Source organism: Coregonus clupeaformis, unplaced genomic scaffold (genome assembly GCF_020615455.1).
Source record: "Coregonus clupeaformis isolate EN_2021a unplaced genomic scaffold, ASM2061545v1 scaf0285, whole genome shotgun sequence".
Classification (NCBI taxonomy): domain Eukaryota; kingdom Metazoa; phylum Chordata; class Actinopteri; order Salmoniformes; family Salmonidae; genus Coregonus; species Coregonus clupeaformis.
Genome location: NW_025533740.1, coordinates 120,001 through 141,492, shown reverse-complemented (window position 1 = coordinate 141,492; position 21,492 = coordinate 120,001). Strand labels below are relative to the sequence as shown.

Below are 21,492 nucleotides of genomic sequence, written 5' to 3'. Positions count from 1 at the left end.
GGCAGTTGAAATCGGCGAGGGGGGCAACATTCATGCATTGGAATTATATTGAATTCTGATTATATAATCACACTATACCACAACAAACAGAAAGTTAAAATGCAGAGACTCCAAGATCATTGAGCGCTTTTGAAATCTGTATCGCTGCTGCACTGTATCAGCACAATGGACAGCGCCCTACAGCTATGCCATTTTGGTAATGAATATAGGCTACACGATACACTATATATACAAAAGTATGTGGACACCCCTTCAAATTAGTGGATTGCATAGTGCCAACTATAAAGTTTGGTGGAGGAGGAATAATGGTCTGGGGCTGTTTTTCATGGTTCGGGCTAGGCCCCTTAGTTCCAGTGAAGGGAAATCTTAACGCTATAGCGTACAATGACATTCTAGACGAATCTGTGCTTCCAACTTTGTGGCAACAGCTTGGGGAAGGCCCTTTCCTGTTTCAGCATGACAATGCCCCCTTGCACAAAGCGAGGTCCATACAGAAATGGTTTGTCAAGATTGGTGTGGAAGAACTTGACTGGCCTGCACAGAGCCCTGACCTCAACCCAATCAAACACATTTTGGATGAATTGGAAATCCTACTGCGAGCCAGCGCCTAATCGCCCAACATCAGTGCCCGACGTCACTAATGCTTTTGTGGCTGAATGGAAGCAAGTCCCCGCAGCAATGTTCCAACATCTAGTGGAAAGCCTTTCCAGAAGAGTGGAGGCTGTTATAGGAGCAAAGGGGGGACCAACTCCATATCAATGCCCATGATTTTGGAATTAGTTCGACAAGCAGGTGTCGACATACTTTTGGTCATGTAGTGTAGATAGGGCAATTCACATATTACAAACCGTACACACAGCTGTATTTGTATTTGTATTTATTAAGGATCCCCATTAGTTCCTGCCAAGGCAGCGACTACTCTTCCTGGGGTTTATTATGGATCCCCATTAGTTCCTGTCAAGGCAGCAGCTACTCTTACTGGGGTTTATTAAGGATCCCCATTAGTTCCTGCCAAGGCAGCGACTACTCTTCCTGGGGTTTATTATGGATCCCCATTAGTTCCTGCCAAGGCAGCGACTACTCTTCCTGGGGTTTATTATGGATCCCCATTAGTTCCTGTCAAGGCAGCAGCTACTCTTCCTGGGGTTTATTAAGGATCCCCATTAGTTCCTGCCAAGGCAGCGACTACTCTTCCTGGGGTTTATTATGGATCCCCATTAGTTCCTGCCAAGGCAGCAGCTACTCTTCCTGGGGTTTATTATGGATCCCCAGTAGTTCCTGCCAAGGCAGCAGCTACTCTTCCTGGGGTTTATTATGGATCCCCATTAGTTCCTGCCAAGGCAGCAGCTACTCTTCCTGGGGTTTATTATGGATCCTCATTAGTTCCTGCCAAGGCAGCAGCTACTCTTCCTGGGGTTTATTATGGATCCTCATTAGTTCCTGCCAAGGCAGCGACTACTCTTCCTGGAGTTTATTAAGGATCCCCATTAGTTCCTGCCAAGGCAGCGACTACTCTTCCTGGAGTTTATTAAGGATCCCCATTAGTTCCTGCCAAGGCAGCGACTACTCTTCCTGGTGCTCAGCAAAATGAAGGCAGTTATACAATTTTAAAAACATTACAATACATTCACAACAGATTTCACAACACATTAAGTGTTCCATAAGGTGTATTTGTATCTGTTTTTTTTTAAATCTAACTTTACTGCTTGCATGAGTTACTTGATGTGGAATAGAGTTCCATGTAGTCATGGCTCTATGTAGTACTGCGCTCCTCCCATAGTCTGTTCTTGACTTGGGGACTGTGAAGAGAACTCTGGTGGCATGTCTTATGGGGTATGCCTGGGTGTCTGAGCTGTGTGCCAGTAGTTCAAACAGACAGCTCGGTGCATTCAACATGTCAATACCTCTCACAAATACAAGTAGTGATGAAGTCAATCTCTCCTCCACTTTGAGCCAGGAGAGATTGACATGCATGTTATGAATCTTAGCTCTCTGTGTACATCTAAGTCCCTCTTTGTGGCACCTGACCACACGACTGAACAGTAGACAAAACTAGGGCCTGTAGGACCTGCCTTGTTGATAGTGCTGTTAAGAAGGCAGAGGAGCGCTTTATTATGGACAGACTTCTCCCCATTTTAGCTACTGCTGTATAAATTTGTTTTGACCATGACGGTTTACAATCCAGGGTTACTCCAAGCAGTTTAGACACCTCAACTTGCTCAATTTCCACATTATTCTTTACAAGATTTAGTTGAGGTTTAGGGTTTAGTGAATGCTTTTTTAAATATTTAGGACTAACTTTATTCCTTGCCACTCATTCTGAAACTAACTGCAGCTCTTTGTTAAGTGTTGCAGATATTTCAGTCGCTGTAGTAGCTGACGTGTATAGTGTTGAGTCTTCCACATACATAGACACACTGGCTTTACTCAAAGCCAGTGGCATGTCATTGGTATAAATTGATGAAAAAAAATAAATAAAGGGGCCTAGACAGCTGCCCTGGGGAATTCCTGATTCTACCTGGATTATGTTGGAGCTCTCTTAACACAATAATGCAAACTAAATGCTGAAAGTAGGAGCCTAGTTATTCATGCATGCAAACAAAAATGCTAAATAGCAGTTTGGGTTAGAATACTGGGAATGCGAACAAATGAGTGAAAACAGAACAAAACAGCGGTACCAAGTAGGCCTAGTAAATAAAATATCAGATCGATAAAGGCGTGACACAATTTACATTTAGGATAGTTGCATTAACAGTAAACAAACACAGTAAACAAAAGGCGAATGGAGATCCTAATAACCAAAACAGGGCCTACAGCCTACTACAGTGAGATGAAGCTATGCACAGCTGTCTTGCTTCAAACATGGAAAATCATGCTGCTCAGAGGTGAGAGATGAGAAGCATTTTTCCCCCCGTTTTTTTATACCTAACTGCCCAGTGTCCATAGCCTCCCGACACAAACCGTGGCACGCTGTGTCCATTGTGCTGACGCAGCGGAGATACTGATTTTTTTGGGGGCGCCAACCTGTCACAATCATTTTAACTTTGTTACTATTTTTATATATATGGACATAAAACTAAAACTGAGGGGGATCAAGTTTGATCTGAGGGGGCTAAGCCTCCTGGAGCCGGATCCGGAGACGCAGCCTTTGCTAGGTGCTGTAGAGAGAGTCCCTCCCTGGGGAGTGGGAGCTGCGGCCTGGCTAGGTGCTGTAGAGAGAGTCCCTCCCTGGGGAGTAGGAGCTGCGGCCTGGCTAGGTGCTGTAGAGAGAGTCCCTCCCTGAGGAGTGGGAGACGCAGCCTGGCTAGGTGCTGTAGAGAGAGTCCCTCCCTGGGGAGTGGGAGCTGCGGCCTGGCTAGGTGCTGTAGAGAGAGTCCCTCCCTGGGGAGTGGGAGCTGCGGCCTGGCTAGGTGCTGTAGAGAGAGTCCCTCCCTGGGGAGTGGGAGCTGCGGCCATGACATCAAGGTGGTGTAACTATTCACCATATATCCGTGTCACCCTCACTCAACCTTGGGTCCCGGTCATCACACATCCAGTTTAATGTCACACATACTTACCAACCTGGCTAAATTACACCTGATCTCTTCAGTAAGTAACCCGCCAGCCTTACCAGATAGTGTTGTCATTATGAGTGTCAAACAGGTTGAGACCAGGGGGGGTCTCTTTTTGGTAGTACCTCTCTTTAAACTAGAGGCCATTCAGATTCACACGGGCCCTGTCTATGGCTTTGTCCCAAATTTACATTTTAGTCATTTAGCAGACGCTCTTATCCAGAGCGACTTACAGGAGCAATTAGGGTTAAGTGCCATGCTCAAGGGCACATCGAAATTTTTTGCCTAGTCGGCTCGGGGATTAGAACCAGCGACCTTACTGGCACCCTATTCCCATTGTAGTGCACTACTTTTGACAAGGGCTTATAGAGCTCCACCTGTCCCCTGGTCTCACCCATAGGGCTCTGGTCAAAAGTAGTGCACTATATATTAAATAGGGTGCCATTTGCACATTGACTGATGACTCGTGGAACCAAGGCGCAGCGTGATAAGCGTACATATTATTTAGTACACAACACACGAACAAAACAACAAAACGAACGATACGTGAAGTCCTGAGGTTACAACAACACAAACCTTTACGGAACAAGATCCCACAAACTAACTGGTGCCAACAGGCTGCCTAAGTATGGTCCCCAATCAGAGACAACGAGCTACAGCTGCCTCTGATTGGGAACCACCCTGGCCAACATAGAACTAAACGATCTAGAACAAAAAACATAGAAAACTAAACATAGAAAATCCACACCCTGGCTCAACATTTAAGAGTCCCCAGAGCCAGGGCGTGACATATATATATACAGTGGGGAGAACAAGTATTTGATACACTGCCGATTTTGCAGGTTTTCCTACTTACAAAGCATGTAGAGGTCTGTAATTTTTATCATAGGTACACTTCAACTGTGAGAGACGGAATCTAAAACAAAAATCCAGAAAATCACATTGTATGATTTTTAAGTAATTAATTTGCATTTTATTGCATGACATAAGTATTTGATCACCTACCAACCAGTAAGAATTCCGGCTCTCACAGACCTGTTAGTTTAGCAATCTGACAACACAGTAATAGAAGATATGGATGGAAGACGATGAGTTGACAGAAAACTGAACAGTGCAAATAAACAGCGCCAAATAAATATTGCAGATCTCTGTTTCTGCACCCCCTCTCTCTTTTTCACCCCCCTCTCTCTCTCTCTCTCTCTCTCTCTCTCTCTCTCTCTCTCTCTCTCTCTCTCTCTCTCTCTCTCTCTCTCTCTCTCTCTCTCTCTCTCTCTCTCTCTCTCTCTCTCTCTCTCTCTCTCTCTCTCTCTCTCTCTCTCTCTCTCTCTCTCTCTCTCTCTCTCTCTCTCTCTCTCTCTCTCTCTCTCTCTCTCTCTCTCTCTCTCGCTCTCGCTCTCGCTCTCTGTACCCCTTCCCTCCCCCCTCTCTTCTCTCCCTCTCTCTGTACCCCTTCCCTCCCTCCCCCTCTCTTCTCTCTCTCTCTCTGTGCCCCCCTCTCTCCCCCCTCTCTTCTCTCCCTCTCTCTGTACCCCTTCCCTCCCCCTCTCTTCTCTCCCTCTCTCTGTACCCCTTCCCTCCCCCTCTCTTCTCTCCCTCTCTCTGTACCCCTTCCCTCCCCCTCTCTTCTCTCTCTCTCTCTCTCTGTGCCCCCCTCTCTCCCCCTCTCTTCTCTCCCTCTCTCTGTACCCCTTCCCTCCCCCTCTCTTCTCTCCCTCTCTCTGTACCCCTTCCCTCCCCCTCTCTTCTCTCCCTCTCTCTGTGCCCCCCCCCCTCTCCCCATCTCTTCTAGCGACAACAAGGGGAAGGTGTTGGAAAATTCAGCATTGGAACATCTTACACACAGAACAGCAGTCTGCTTTCCTCAAGGAATCTTTGAGCTGTTTGTGTGGCGCAAATATGTTTTGGGTAAAAATACCACCCAATTCCCCTAGCAACAGCATTGGCCCACTTCACCCTCTTTCATTACTCTATCTCCCCTCTTTCACTCCTTTTTCTCTCACCTCTCCCTCCTCTCTCTCTTTCTCTACTCTCACCTCTCTCTCTCTCATTCTCCACTCTCACCTCTCTCTCTTTCTCCACTCTCACCTCTCTCTCTTTTTCCACTCTCACATATCTCTCTCTTTCTCCACTCTCACCTCTCTCTCTCATTCTCCACTCTCACCTCTCTCTCTCTTTTTCTACTCTCAACTCTCTTTCTTTCTCCACTCCCACATCTCCCTCTCTTTGCCCACTCTGGGACTTTTATTCATTGTTTTATTCTGTGTTGTTACAGCCTTCAACCCACATAATAATGCATAGTTCATTTAATGTTTAATGTTTAATGTTTAATGTGAAATCGAAAACCGTGATTATTTTGTAATAATCGAACTAAAACCGAACCGACCACAAAAAGCACTAATCGCTCAGCGGTAGTGTGTGTGTGAGTCCCTGGCTGCTCACTGCAGCCTGTACAACCTGTCTGTCAGCCAGGATCCTGGTGGAATAACACTGTGGTCTGGTAGCCAGGCTCCTGGTGGAATAACACTGTGGTCTGTCAGCCAGGCTCCTGGTGGAATAACACTGTGGTCTGTCAGCCAGGCTCCTGGTGGAATAACACTGTGGTCTGGTAGCCAGGCTCATGGTGGAATAACACTGTGGTCTGTCAGCCAGGCTCCCGGTGGAATAACACTGTGGTCTGTCAGCCAGGCTCCTGGTGGAATAACACTGTGGTCTGGTAGCCAGGCTCCTGGTGGAATAACACTGTGGTCTGTCAGCCAGGCTCCTGGTGGAATAACACTGTGGTCTGGTAGCCAGGCTCCTGGTGGAATAACACTGTGGTCTGTCAGCCAGGCTCCTGGTGGAATAACACTGTGGTCTGTCAGCCAGGCTCCTGGTGGAATAACACTGTGGTCTGGCAGCCAGGCTCCTGGTGGAATAACACTGTGGTCTGTCAGCCAGGCTCCTGGTGGAATAACACTGTGGTCTGTCAGCCAGGCTCCTGGTGGAATAACACTGTGGTCTGTCAGCCAGGCTCCTGGTGGAATAACACTGTGGCTGATTTGACTGCTCTCTTACAGGATAGTATGTAATTGTGTCATCAGGCAGTTGGGGTTATTATGGGATAGACAGATGGATAGAGGTGGGGGGGAGCGAGAGAAGGAGGGAGAGGGTGTGAGAGAGAGAAAGGGGGAGAGAGACGGAGAGAGGGAGGGAGGGAGGGAGGGAGGGAGGGAGGGAGGAGGGAGAGTGAGGGAGAGAGGGAGGGAGAGAGAGGGGGAGAAACAGCTGTTGGGTCAGTGGGGTCAGCAGACCATACTGTCATTAGAATGCAGACCTGACTTAGTTCTAGTCTGCTCACTCCTCTCCTCCTCTTCTCCTCCTCTCATTAACCAGAGGACAGAGAGAGAGGAGAGTGTGAGAGAGAGGTGAGAGTGGAGAATGAGAGAAAGAGGTGAGAGTAGAGAAAGAGAGAGAGAGATGAGATTGGGGAAAGAGAGAGAGGTGAGAGTAGAGAAAGAGAGAATGGTGAGAGTGGATTAAGAGAGAGAGGGGTGAGAGTGGAGAAAGAGAGCGAGGTGAGAGTGGAGAAAGAAAGACAGAGGTGAGAGTGTAGAAATAGAAGGAGAGGTGAGAGTGGAGAAAGAGAGAGAGATGTGAGAGTGGAGAAAGAAGGAGGGGTGTGGAGACAGGAGAGGGAGAGGTGAGAGTGGAAAAAGAGAGAGGTGAGAGTGGAGAAAGAGAGAGTGAGGTGAGAGTGAAGAAAGAAAGAGGTGAGAGTTGAGAAAGAAAGAGAGAGGTGAGAGTGGAGAATGAGAGAGAGAGGTGAGAGTGGAGAAACAGAGAGAGATATGAGAGTGGAGAAAGAGAGAGAGAGGTGAGAGTGGAGAAAGAGAGAGAGATGTGAGAGTGGAGAAAGAGAGAGAGATGTGAGAGTGGAGAAAGAAAGAGAGATGTGAGAGTGGAGAAAGAGAGAGAGAGGTGAAAGTGGAGAAAGAAAGAGAGGTGAGAGTGGAGAAAGTAAGAGAGAGGTGTGAGTTTAGAATGAGAGAGAGAGGTGAGAGTGGAGAAAGAGAGAGAGAGAGGTGAGAGTGGAGAAAGAAAGAGAGAGGTGAGAGTGGGCAAAGAGAGGGAGATGTGGGAGTGGAGAAAGAAAGAGAGTTGAGAGTAGAAAAAGAGAGAGAGAGGTGAGAGTGGAGAATGAGAGAGAGAGGTGAGAGTGGAGAAAGAGAGAGATATGTGAGAGTGGAAAAAGAGAGAGAGGTGAGAGTGGAGAAAGAGAGAGAGGTGAGAGTGGAGAATGAGAGAGAGAGAGGTGAGAGTAGAGAAAGAGAGAGAGGAGGGAGAGGTGAGAGAAAAAGGAGTGAAAGAGGGGAGATAGAGTAATGAAAGAGGGTGAAGTGGGCCAATGCTGTTGCTAGGGGAATTGGGTGGTATTTTTACCCAAAACATATTTGCGCCACACAAACAGCTCAAAGATTCCTTGAGGAAAGCAGACTGCTGTTCTGTGTGTAAGATGTTCCAATGCTGAATTATTCCAACACCTTCCCCTTGTTGTCGCTAGAAGAGATGGGGAGAGGGGGGGCACAGAGAGAGGGAGAGAAGAGAGGGGGAGGGAAGGGGTACAGAGAGAGGGAGAGAAGAGAGGGGGAGGGAAGGGGTACAGAGAGAGGGAGAGAAGAGAGGGGGAGAGAGGGGGGCACAGAGAGAGAGAGAGAGAAGAGAGGGGGAGGGAAGGGGTACAGAGAGAGGGAGAGAAGAGAGGGGGGAGGGAAGGGGGTACAGAGAGAGGGAGAGAAGAGAGGGGGAGGGAAGGGGTACAGAGAGAGGGAGAGAAGAGAGGGGGAGAGAGGGGGGCACAGAGAGAGAGAGAGAAGAGAGGGGGAGGGAAGGGGTACAGAGAGAGGGAGAGAAGAGAGGGGGAGGGAAGGGGTACAGAGAGCGAGAGCGAGAGCGAGAGAGAGAGAGAGAGAGAGAGAGAGAGAGAGAGAGAGAGAGAGAGAGAGAGAGAGAGAGAGAGAGAGAGAGAGAGAGAGAGAGAGAGAGACGAGAGAGAGAGAGAGAGAGGGAGAGAGAGAGAGAGAGAGAGAGAGAGAGAGAGAGAGAGAGAGAGAGAGAGAGAGAGAGAGAGGGGGTGAAAAAGAGAGAGGGGGTGCAGAAACAGAGATCTGCAATATTTATTTGGCGCTGTTTATTTGCACTGTTCAGTTTTCTGTCAACTCATCGTCTTCCATCCATATCTTCTATTACTGTGTTGTCAGATTGCTAAACTAACAGGTCTGTGAGAGCCGGAATTCTTACTGGTTGGTAGGTGATCAAATACTTATGTCATGCAATAAAATGCAAATTAATTACTTAAAAATCATACAATGTGATTTTCTGGATTTTTGTTTTAGATTCCGTCTCTCACAGTTGAAGTGTACCTATGATAAAAATTACAGACCTCTACATGCTTTGTAAGTAGGAAAACCTGCAAAATCGGCAGTGTATCAAATACTTGTTCTCCCCACTGTATATATATATGTCACGCCCTGGCTCTGGGGACTCTTAAATGTTGAGCCAGGGTGTGGATTTTCTATGTTTAGTTTTCTATGTTTTTTGTTCTAGATCGTTTAGTTCTATGTTGGCCAGGGTGGTTCCCAATCAGAGGCAGCTGTAGCTCGTTGTCTCTGATTGGGGACCATACTTAGGCAGCCTGTTGGCACCAGTTAGTTTGTGGGATCTTGTTCCGTAAAGGTTTGTGTTGTTGTAACCTCAGGACTTCACGTATCGTTCGTTTTGTTGTTTTGTTCGTGTGTTGTGTACTAAATAATATGTACGCTTATCACGCTGCGCCTTGGTTCCACGAGTCATCAGTCAACGTTCGTGACACAGATGACAGATTGAAGCATTCACCTCAACCTGCATTCATATTCCTGTACGTTCCATCAACACAACTGAACTCCTTAATGAGCGCATTTACAACGAGACCCAAGTTGTCTGTGAATGACACAGTTGTGTGTTGACACAGGCAAGGTAACAACTAAAACATTTCCATTTATTTAGATTTGCGGGCACGTTGTTTTTGTCATACTTGAAAACGATTTGCGAAACAAAGCGTCTTCCGTTAGAGTCAGGTGGTACTGAAGCAAACGCCTCACCTAGATACCGCCTGACTGACAGGCTAACAGTGCCCTGTGAAAATCATTAGAGTGCCATGCTCATCGGACACTCTAATTGTAAAATTGACCATTTTAAAGTATTTCATTGGGTTTGTTACAGTATCCACATTATCATTCAGTACGATTATGTAAGGGCAACTTACAGTTACAGTGAGGCTGACCACAGTGAGCAGACCATTTAAAGATCTGTCTATATGTGTACAGGTTGGCTTTCTGCGTAGGAGTGTGCAGGAGTGTGTAGGATTGTGTAAGAGTGAGTCGGAGTGAGAAAGCCAGGCCTTCTGTGTAGTCGTGGTTCTAAAAAGGCTGCAATGTTGTTGGGTCTCTGTGTGTGTAGTCAGTCGTGGGTCCATTTACAGCAGGCATCTGTGTTATCGCTGCTGCTATGTAGTTGTTTAAATCCAGCTTCACGTCATAGCAGGAGTTGATTTTCATCGACCATGGGCTGGCGGTGATGGATGACTAGGCCTCATTCTCAACTGGCTTGTCATTAAGGCTGCAGTCACTCTGAGGGACAACCTCTCACATGGCCCGTGATATATTGTCCCTTTGGGAGTTTGGGAGGGTGGACAGGACAGGACAGGAGTGGGTCTGAGGAACATCAGGCACCTAAAGGAAATTCCTTTTTGGTGATAGCAGAGATTATACGCCTAGCTTGGATTCTTACATGGTCTTTTCATAACTTCTCCGCTCCAAAACCCAGTGGGATTCCCACCTTCCAATTCACACTCAGGAAAATCTGTTGCCGTGTGTAGGAGCACACCAGATAGTGTTCTCTCAAGGGCTATTCATCAAGTCTTTATAGTGTTTCCTCTAATAAAGATGTAGTTTCATAGAATCAAGGTGACCCCAGCAAAACACACACACACACACAAAACACACATACACACACACACACAAAACACATTCCAGAGAAGTGGGAGTCACTCAAATGGAGGAATCTCTTTTTTTTATTTTTTTTATTTTTTTTAAGCTGTATCTATCGAAAGCCTTGAAGCTTGGGAGAAATTAGATTTTTAATGTTATTTTAATGTATGGAATAGGTGTCACGATCGTCGTAAGAACCGGACCAAGGCGCAGCGTGATATGCGTACATCTTTTAATGAGTACTTAAACCAACAACAACAACAAAACGATACGTGAAGTCTACAGGTTCACCAACACAAACCTATACAGATCAAGATCCCACGATTAACTGTGCCAAACAGGCTGCCTAAGTATGGTTCCCAATCAGAGACAACGAGAATCAGCTGCCTCTGATTGGGAACCACCCTGGCCAACATAGATCCACACGATCTAGAACATAAACCTAGAAAACTAAACCTAGAAACGAACACCCTGGCTCAACATTAAAGAGTCCCCAGAGCCAGGGCGTGACAATAGGGCTACAATGTTATCGTGGAACTAAAGACACGGCATTCACTACTTAATAGTGCTGAACTTTATTGATGACATAACATGCACACATTACGTTTTACTCCATTAAATGTATACAGAAAATAACATTTTCAAATCATCTTAAAATTATGCCATGCTTCTCGAGTCAATGGCTATTCTGTTTTCTGGTCAGTAATTGACCCAATCTGTCCACGTGAGATTAGGTCAGTAATAATGTGATCATTTGGGGGCTACTACAGTATAAGAATACATTTCTTTCAATGATTACTAAACCATTTTGTTTGCTCTTTCTCACCAAAACAAATAAAACATTGAGTGATATTTCATCCGGCCAAGATGTGTGTGTCACACTTCTGTATTTGTAAAATAATGTAATTAGTTGACAGTATCCTAACCTCGTTCCTAGTTGTTCCTTCATGTTTAGTGTATGTCAGAATATTGTTACAACAAAATGTACCATGGAGAGAAACAGACAAAAACATATTTAGTATTTCAAACACTTTAATATGACATATTTGATACAAGCCATTGATCCAGTCTTACTACCCATTGGTCTAACTCTACACACCATATGTAGCCCCACCCACTTGCTTGTGCGTCATTGGGCCGGACTGCACCGGAAGTCGGAAAGGCAAACTTAACAAAATTTGTCTGTGCCCTTGTTGCCAGGCTACACAAGGTGGATATTATGGGGTCTCTTTAGTAGATCTTAAAGGAGGTGAGCTTTAAGTCCCCTCGGATACGAACGTAGGTAATGACGTCTAGGCTGTGACGGTTGGGGAACTGGATCTCATGTCCGTTAGGCATCTCCACTTCAAACATATCTCCTGTCAGCTTCAGGAGAATCTTGAGAGAGAAGAAACCCATTATAACACATTTACCCACTCTTATATCCACATCAAATCAAATCAAATCAAGTTTTTATTTGTCACGTACACGTGTTTTAGCAGATGTTATTGCGGGTGTAGCGAAATACTTGTGCTTCTAGCTCCGACAGTGCAGTGATATCTAACAAGTAATATCTAACAATTTCACAACATATACCCAATACACACAAAAGCTAGTAAGGAATGGAATTTAAGAAAATATACAATATATGGTTTCCTTACTACATTACTCTATTATAATAATAAATAATAAATAATATTCTATGCCCAAGATTATCCATTCATCTAGTATTAAAAGTATGTACTGCAGTTCATGCTCGATAATGCGGTCAGTATCACAGAACTCATAACTAACTACAATCTTAAAGGGATAGTTCAGGATTTAGACAATAAAGCCCTTTATCTACCCCCCCCCCCCCAGAGTCAGGTGAACTCGTGGATATTGTTTGTATGTCTCTGTGTCCAGTATGAGGTTAGAGGTAGTGAATCGTCCAGTATGACGTGAGAGGTAATTAAATTAGCAAAAAGACTGCTAGTCTTCGGGTACAGCTAGCATACTTCCAGTCTTTGCGCTAAGCTAGAGCTAACGCAAGTTAGCATTGGCTGGCGAAACTACCTGTAACTTCCGTCCTGCTGGACGCAGAGACATAAAAATGCTATCCACGAGTTCATCCGAATCGTTGCCAAACTCCGTTTTTTTTTTTACCTCAAATATTATATTTTAATTTATTTAAAACATTTGTATATATCCTGACTAACATCCTCCTTGGTCCAGTCAGAACCATCTTCCCATCCCAACAATTGTCACACCTTGACAGCAGAACCCCTTTGGAGAGAACTGTGTTTCTCTCTCTCCTCATGACCCCAGCAGCCGTCAATCTTTGAGTTGCACACAAGCACGGCGCCGTCAGTGGCATCATGAAAACGTGGGTTGAAGTGCAGCGCCAGGTTCTCTTCATCAAAGCCCAGGTCTATCTGGAACCTGAGGTTCGGTCAACAAGGGAAACAATTCGCTATCGTATTTGTTTTTGTGCTAGCCGCAAACATTCGCTAAACGTTAGGAAACAGTCCGAGGAGGTAGTGTACGGCGAACGTAAGTGTCTGTTCTGGGTCTAAACTGCCGATACAAATAATAATGTGTCCACGTAGGCTTTCTATTGCATGTTGTAGGAATATAAAGTAATTTGGAGTATGATTACAGTCATCTTAGCTGTTTGTTGTTTTGCTGTAACATTTTGGAATGTTCATTCAAATCGTTCTACTGAAATTGTTACTAAGTGACATGTTCGCCGCAAACAGAACCCTTCTTGAACTCACCTCTGGACATGTTTAACAGGAAGTCACAAGACACATCATTCCAGAAACCCCACTACATGTCTGCAGTTCTCTAACATGAATTGGTTTCACAAATACAGTATACAACACATACAGTATACCTCACATACAGTATACCACATACAGTACACCACACATACAGTATACCACACATACAGTATACCACATATACAGTATACCACATATACAGTATACCACATATACAGTATACCACACATACAGTATACCACATACAGTACACCACATATACAGTATACCACATATACAGTATACCACACATACAGTATACCACATATACAGTATACCACATATACAGTATACCACACATACAGTATACCACATATACAGTATACCACACATACAGTATACCACATACAGTACACCACATATACAGTATACCACATATACAGTATACCACACATACAGTATACCACATATACAGTATACCACATATACAGTATACCACACATACAGTACACCACATATACAGTATACCACATACAGTACACCACATATACAGTATACCACATATACAGTATACCACATACAGTATACCACATATACAGTATACCACACATACAGTATACCACATACAGTACACCACATATACAGTATACCACATATACAGTATACCACACATACAGTATACCACATATACAGTATACCACATATACAGTATACCACACATACAGTACACCACATATACAGTATACCACATACAGTACACCACATATACAGTATACCACATATACAGTATACCACATACAGTATACCACATATACAGTATACCACACATACAGTATACCACATACAGTACACCACATATACAGTATACCACATATACAGTATACCACACATACAGTATACCACATATACAGTATACCACACATACAGTATACCACATACAGTACACCACATATACAGTATACCACATATACAGTATACCACACATACAGTATACCACATATACAGTATACCACATATACAGTATACCACACATACAGTACACCACATATACAGTATACCACATACAGTACACCACATATACAGTATACCACATATACAGTATACCACATACAGTATACCACATATACAGTATACCACACATACAGTATACCACATACAGTACACCACATATACAGTATACCACATATACAGTATACCACACATACAGTATACCACATATACAGTATACCACATATACAGTATACCACACATACAGTACACCACATATACAGTATACCACATACAGTACACCACATATACAGTATACCACATATACAGTATACCACATACAGTATACCACATATACAGTATACCACACATACAGTATACCACATACAGTACACCACATATACAGTATACCACATATACAGTATACCACACATACAGTATACCACATATACAGTATACCACATATACAGTATACCACACATACAGTACACCACATATACAGTATACCACATACAGTACACCACATATACAGTATACCACATATACAGTATACCACATACAGTATACCACATATACAGTATACCACACATACAGTATACCACATACAGTACACCACATATACAGTATACCACATATACAGTATACCACACATACAGTATACCACATATACAGTATACCACACATACAGTAAACCACATATACAGTATACCACACATACAGTATACCACATATACAGTATACCACACATACAGTATACCATATACAGTATACCACATATACAGTATACCACATATACAGTATACCACATATACAGTATACCACACATACAGTATACCACATATACAGTATACCACACATACAGTATACCACATATACAGTACACCACATATACAGTACACCACATATACAGTATACCACACATACAGTATACCACATATACAGTATACCACACATACAGTACACCACACATACAGTACACCACATATACAGTATACCACATACAGTACACCACATATACAGTATACCACACATACAGTATACCACATACAGTATACCACACATACAGTATACCACATATACAGTATACCACACATACAGTATACCACACATACAGTATACCACATACAGTACACCACATATACAGTATACCACATATACAGTATACCACACATACAGTATACCACACATACAGTATACCACATATACAGTATACCACACATACAGTATACCACACATACAGTATACCACATATACAGTATACCATATACAGTATACCATATATACAGTATACCACACATACAGTATACCACACATACAGTATACAACATATACAGTATACCTCACATACAGTATACCATATACAGTATACCTCACATACAGTATACCACATATACAGTACACCACACATACAGTATACCATATACAGTATACCACACATACAGTATACCATATACAGTATACCACACATACAGTATACCACACATACAGTATACCATATACAGTATACCATATATACAGTATACCACATATACAGTATACCACACATACAGTATACCACACATACAGTATACAACATATACAGTATACCTCACATACAGTATACCATATACAGTATACAACACATACAATATACCACATATACAGTATACCACACAGACAGTATACCAACACTAAACCATTCTCCATTCTTTTGATTGAACATTTGTGGAACTGGTGGTTTGTTGATAAATTATTCTTATAAATTAATCTGATGGGTCTCTGGGTGTGATTTCAAACCAAACCAGTTAAATGTACGTACCCCTGTGCCTCATGCAGAATCCTCCCCTCCACTTTGAACTGGTCTCCAGCTCTCAGCTTCACATTCTTCAGCTCAAGTTCCTGTTAAGAAGCACATGGTTGACTATCTTTGAACATAAGGTCAAAGGGTTTGTCTTTTCATTTGTCATGTTTGGTTTGCATTATGTTATTCAATAATTTATCTCTGGCTTTTGATCATCACAATTTACAGTTTATGTCCCACTAATATTGTACATGATGCACATAACAATATTTAATTTTTTAATTTTTTATTTAACCTTTATTTAACCATGTTGTCAAAACACAATCAAGATTCAAGTACCTGACCGTTTCAGTTAATTTACCCAGCAACACAAAGCTCAATGCAGTAAACATGTGGGTCACAAAGCCTGTTCAATATGTAACTTTATTGATAAAGAGTATCCACACAAGCATGAATGGTCAATACGACTTACCATTGGCTTTGCCATGTTGTCACTGTTGGAGAAAAAGCAGTCCTCGATCTGGTTTGGTTGTCAGACGGCCTGGGATGGGACAAGAGAAGCCTCTGTCCTGAGATACGGACAGATTAAAAAGGTAAAGGTGGGAAAGGTCCAACTCTCCTTTTATATGTCCAGTCCCTTCACAATATCACTAACTGATTAGCATGATGAGATGAAAGGTACTTTGTGATGATTCAATCCACACACGTTTGATTAGCTCACTTAGCCCATACCCTAACACTGGGCTTTAACAAGAAGCTTGGTGGCAGTATAGATAGCCTACTACTGTCCTGCACTGACGTCGTTACTCATGCTGAAAAGCCTGATCTTTGATCAAAGTTTTCTCTTTGATCAGTAATCAACTGTGTTTGATCCGTAATCAACTGTGTATGTGCCAAAATGTTGAGCGAGATCATCTTTTTTTTTCTTCCACACACAGCACTACACTATGTTACAATAGACTACTGGATCACACAGCACTACACTATGTTACAATTGGATCATGATTAGATATGGTTGTAGTAATTATATTGCGATTGTATTGACAGTGTTTAAATGAGATGATCTGCCCTCAACAAATTAAATAATATTTTCATGATTATGAATCAACAGTCAATTCAAATATATACGCTGGGAAAGTGTGACACCTTCTGTATTAATTGTTCTGTTTTTTTGAATGAGCAAAACGCACAAAAACAAAAACGCAATCGAAAACATTAATAAAAGGCAAACAAGCTAGCTAACACGTTGGCATTTGCAGCAACATAGCCTAGTGGCTAGGCTCAGTCTTGATCAATTGCAAGCAGGTCCTAGCCAGGCTGTGTTAGCTTGATTATTAATAATAATAATAATATATAATATGCCATTTAGCAGACGCTTTTATCCAAAGCGACTTACAGTCATGCGTGCATACATTTTTTTGTGTATGGGTGGTCCCGGGGATCGAACCCACTACCTTGGCGTTACAAGCGCCGTGCTCTACCAGCTGAGCTACAGAGGACCACATTAATGACAGGCAGAGAGAGAGAGAGAGAGAGAGAGAGAGAGAGAGAGAGAGAGAGAGAGAGAGAGAGAGAGAGAGAGAGAGAGAGAGAGAGAGAGAGAGAGAGAGAGAGAGAGAGAGAGAGAGAGAGGAGAGAGAGAGAGAGAGAGAGAGAGAGAGGGGGAGAGAGAGAGAGAGAGAGAGAGAGAGAGAGAGAGAGAGAGAGAGAGAGAGAGAGAGAGAGAGAGAGAGAGAGAGAGATGTGATGACTGGTTCATTGTAATGATCAGGGTTATAGGCACGGTAATGATCAGGGTTATGGTTGTCATGCACCAGTCATTTCGTAATCTTTGCTCTCTCGCTGGTGTCACTGGTGACACTGATTGCAAACCATTCCAAACGCTACAGATAAGCCTATATGATTCATCTGTATTCTTATCATTACTGTAAGTTATACTGCAATATATATTTTAATATTTTATATTTTAAATGCACTATTGATGTAACATTTGTTACATTATGTATTATTTTGTAATAAAATATAGCAAAGGTGTCAAGGCCGGGCGTAGGTGTGGTGTGGAATCAATTGCAGGATGCAGATGCAAGTCCAAAAACACTTTAATAAAGTCCACAGAAACAACGGCTATAAACAGAGCCGGTTGAACAAGGGAAAAATAAACGCACTCAGCGTAAAAGTACAACAAACGCACAACGTGCGGACTCTCTAATAACATAGAGCACAAACTGACTGGCAACACCTGCTGACATAGAACAACTACACACAACCACAAGACAGAAACAACGAGAACTTAAATGACACATAATCAAGACGAAATGAGCAACAGGTGTAACAAATCAGACCAAACCAAACACACACAGACACAACGAATGGTGGCAGCAAGTACTCCGGGGACGACGACCGCCGAAGCCTGCCCGAACAAGGAGAAGGAGCAGCCTCGGCCGAAACCGTGACAAAAGGCTTTGTGATCAAATTCATCAGGGATTATATTTTGTTAAATCTTGCAGTGTTGCGATAAAAAATATGAAGATTTTAACAAAGTGCTCATTGAAATTTCACCCAGTTCACCTCTGGGAATAGGTGACTTGATAAACAATCAGCACATTAAACCCACAGTAACAACAGCTATGTGCTTGTGTCAACACATTTTTTGTGATCTTGCAGTAAATTTGCATTGCATGTTACTTGAGTAACCTGCAATAGCATGAACTCAATTAGACACGCTTGATTGCACTTCTGAGGAGCGGAGACTTTAGCAGAAAATGAGCAGGAAAGATTCAATGTAATTCATTAGAGAATAAGGATGCTCCTTGAATAAATGCTGATTTTGTTTTTCTCACATACAGGACCAGAACCAGCAGGAAGACAACGGCACACCAATGTTTTACATTTCTGTCAATTGGGTACAAAAATAGCGTTGCATGAAAGGTGAATTGGCACCGATTACATCACAAACCTTTGTTTGTGAAGTTTCTTCATGTCGCTTGCATCAGCCAATAACAGACCAGTTGTTTCTTCATGTCACCTGCATCAACCAATAACGGGCCAGTTGTTTCTTCATTTGACCTGCATCAGCCAACAACCATCAGCCAATAACAGACCAGTTGTTTCTTCCTGTCATCTGCATCAGCCAATAACAGACCAGTTGTTTCTTCATGTCATCTGCATCAGCCAATAACAGACCAGTTGTTTCTTCCTGTCATCTGCATCAGCCAATAACAGACCAGTTGTTTCTTCCTGTCATCTGCATCAGCCAATAACAGACCAGTTGTTTCTTCCTGTCATCTGCATCAGTCAATAACAGACCAGTTGTTTCTTCATGTCATCTGCATCAGCCAATAACAGACCAGTTGTTTCTTCATGTCACCTGCATCAGCCAATAACAGACCAGTTGTTTCTTCCTGTTTTTCAACAACATACAACAAGCATGATGCTTCCAAACTTTGAAAAAAAGATAAACGATTTACCCCATGCACCTACCCAGTTTCAGTTTGTCTGGTACATTAAGCTCTGTAAATAATTTACCCCATGCACCTACCCAGTTTCAGTTTGTCTGGTACATTAAGCTCTGTAAATGATTTACCCCATGCACCTACCCAGTTTCAGTTTGTCTGGTACATTAAGCTCTGTAAATAATTTACCCCATGCACCTACCCAGTTTCAGTTTGTCTGGTACATTAAGCTCTGTAAATGATTTACCCCATGCACCTACCCAGTTTCAGTTTGTCTGGTACATATAGCTCTGTAATTGTTGACAGAAGGAATCCATCATTTCACTGAGAGCTATTTGCAATGACATTGTCTGCTTGATGTGGTGGTGGAGCAGTGTGGTGTTGAACAGTGTGGTGGTGGAGCAGTGTGGTGGTGGAGCAGTGTGGTAGTGGAGCAGCGTATAGTTAACATCATACCAGACCTCTTTAGTTAACACCATACCAGACCTCTTTAGTTAACACTATACCAGACCTCTCTAGTTAACACCATACCAGACCTCTCTAGTTAACACTATACCAGACCTCTCTAGTTAACACTATACCAGACCTCTCTAGTTAACACTATACCAGACCTCTCTAGTTAACACTATACCAGACCTCTCTAGTTAACACTATACCAGACCTCTCTAGTTAACACTATACCAGACCCCTCTAGTTAACACTATACCAGACCTCTCTAGTTAACACTATACCAGACCTCTCTAGTTAACACTATACCAGACCTCTCTAGTTAACACTATACCAGACCTCTCTAGTTAACACCATACCAGACCTCTCTAGTTAACACCATACCAGACCTCTCTAGTTAACACCATACCAGACCTCTCTAGTTAACACTATACCAGACCTCTCTAGTTAACACCATACCAGACCTCTCTAGTTAACACCATACCAGACCTCTCTAGTTAACACTATACCAGACCTCTCTAGTTAACACTATACCAGACCTCTCTAGTTAACACTATACCAGACCTCTCTAGTTAACACTATACCAGACCTCTCTAGTTAACACTATACCAGACCTCTCTAGTTAACACCATACCATACCTCTCTAGTTAACACTATACCATACCTCTCTAGTTAACACCATACCAGACCTCTCTAGTTAACACTATACCATACCTCTCTAGTTAACACTATACCAGACCTCTCTAGTTAACACTATACCAGACCTCTCTAGTTAACACTATACCAGACCTCTCTAGAAAAAAAAGCTGAAATGTCTTTAGTCAATAAGTATTCAACCCCTTTGTTTTGGCAATCCAATAATACATAGAGATGTGCTGAACAAGTCACATAATAAGTTGCATGGACTCAAACTGTGTGCAATAATAGTCTTTAACATGATTTTTGAATGACTTCCTCATCTCTGTACCAAACACATACAATTATCTGTAAATTATATAATGTAAAATCCCTCAGTCGAGCAGTGAATTTCAGATTCAGATTCAACCATAAAGATCAGGGAGGTTTTCCAAAACAAAAAATAAGCAGACATTGAATATCCCTTTGAGCATGGTGAAGTTATTAATTACACTTTGAATGGTGTCCCAAGACGACAATGAATGTTCCTGAGTGGCCTACTTACAGTTGTGACTTAAATCGGCTTGAAAATCCATGGCAAGACTTAAAAATGGCTGTCTAGCAATGATCAACAACCAACTTGACAGAGCTTGAACTTTACAAAAAAATATATATATATGTGTAATTATTGTACAATCCAGGTGTGCAAAGCTCTTAGAAGCTTACCCAGAAAGACTCACAGCTGTAATCGCTACCAAAGGTGATTCTAACACGTATTGACTCAGGGGGTTCAATACTTATCTAATCAAAATATACAGTATTAGTGTTTTATTTTTCATAATTGTTTTACAAATGTTATAATTTTTTTCTTCCAGTTTGACATTACAGAGTATTTTGTGTAGATCGTGGACAAAAAAGAAAGACAATTAAATCAAT

General features: G+C 42.7%; 1 protein-coding gene across 1 annotated transcript; it reads right to left on the bottom strand.

Annotated features, from left to right (window-relative positions):
• Window positions 1-11,650: 11,650 nt before the first annotated feature.
• Window positions 11,651-16,763, bottom strand: LOC121542596 (galectin-2-like). Its single transcript, XM_041852019.2, has 4 exons — window positions 16,515-16,763; window positions 16,061-16,140; window positions 12,784-12,955; window positions 11,651-11,932 (listed from the first exon to the last, which is right to left on the bottom strand). Exons 1-4 carry the CDS (start codon window positions 16,527-16,529, stop codon window positions 11,786-11,788), a joined length of 414 nt encoding a protein of 137 aa, XP_041707953.1. The 5' UTR covers window positions 16,530-16,763; the 3' UTR covers window positions 11,651-11,785.
• Between the last annotated feature and the right edge of the window lie 4,729 nt (window positions 16,764-21,492).

Bases quoted from the DNA above. Each gene is read 5' to 3' on its own strand.
- LOC121542596 (XM_041852019.2), bottom strand. The intron at 12,956-16,060 runs GTACGTACATTT...ACCGAACCTCAG, and splicing joins ATTCTGCATGAGGCACAGGG to GTTCCAGATAGACCTGGGCT. The intron at 11,933-12,783 runs GTGTGACAATTG...TTCTCTCTCAAG, and splicing joins AAAGGGGTTCTGCTGTCAAG to ATTCTCCTGAAGCTGACAGG.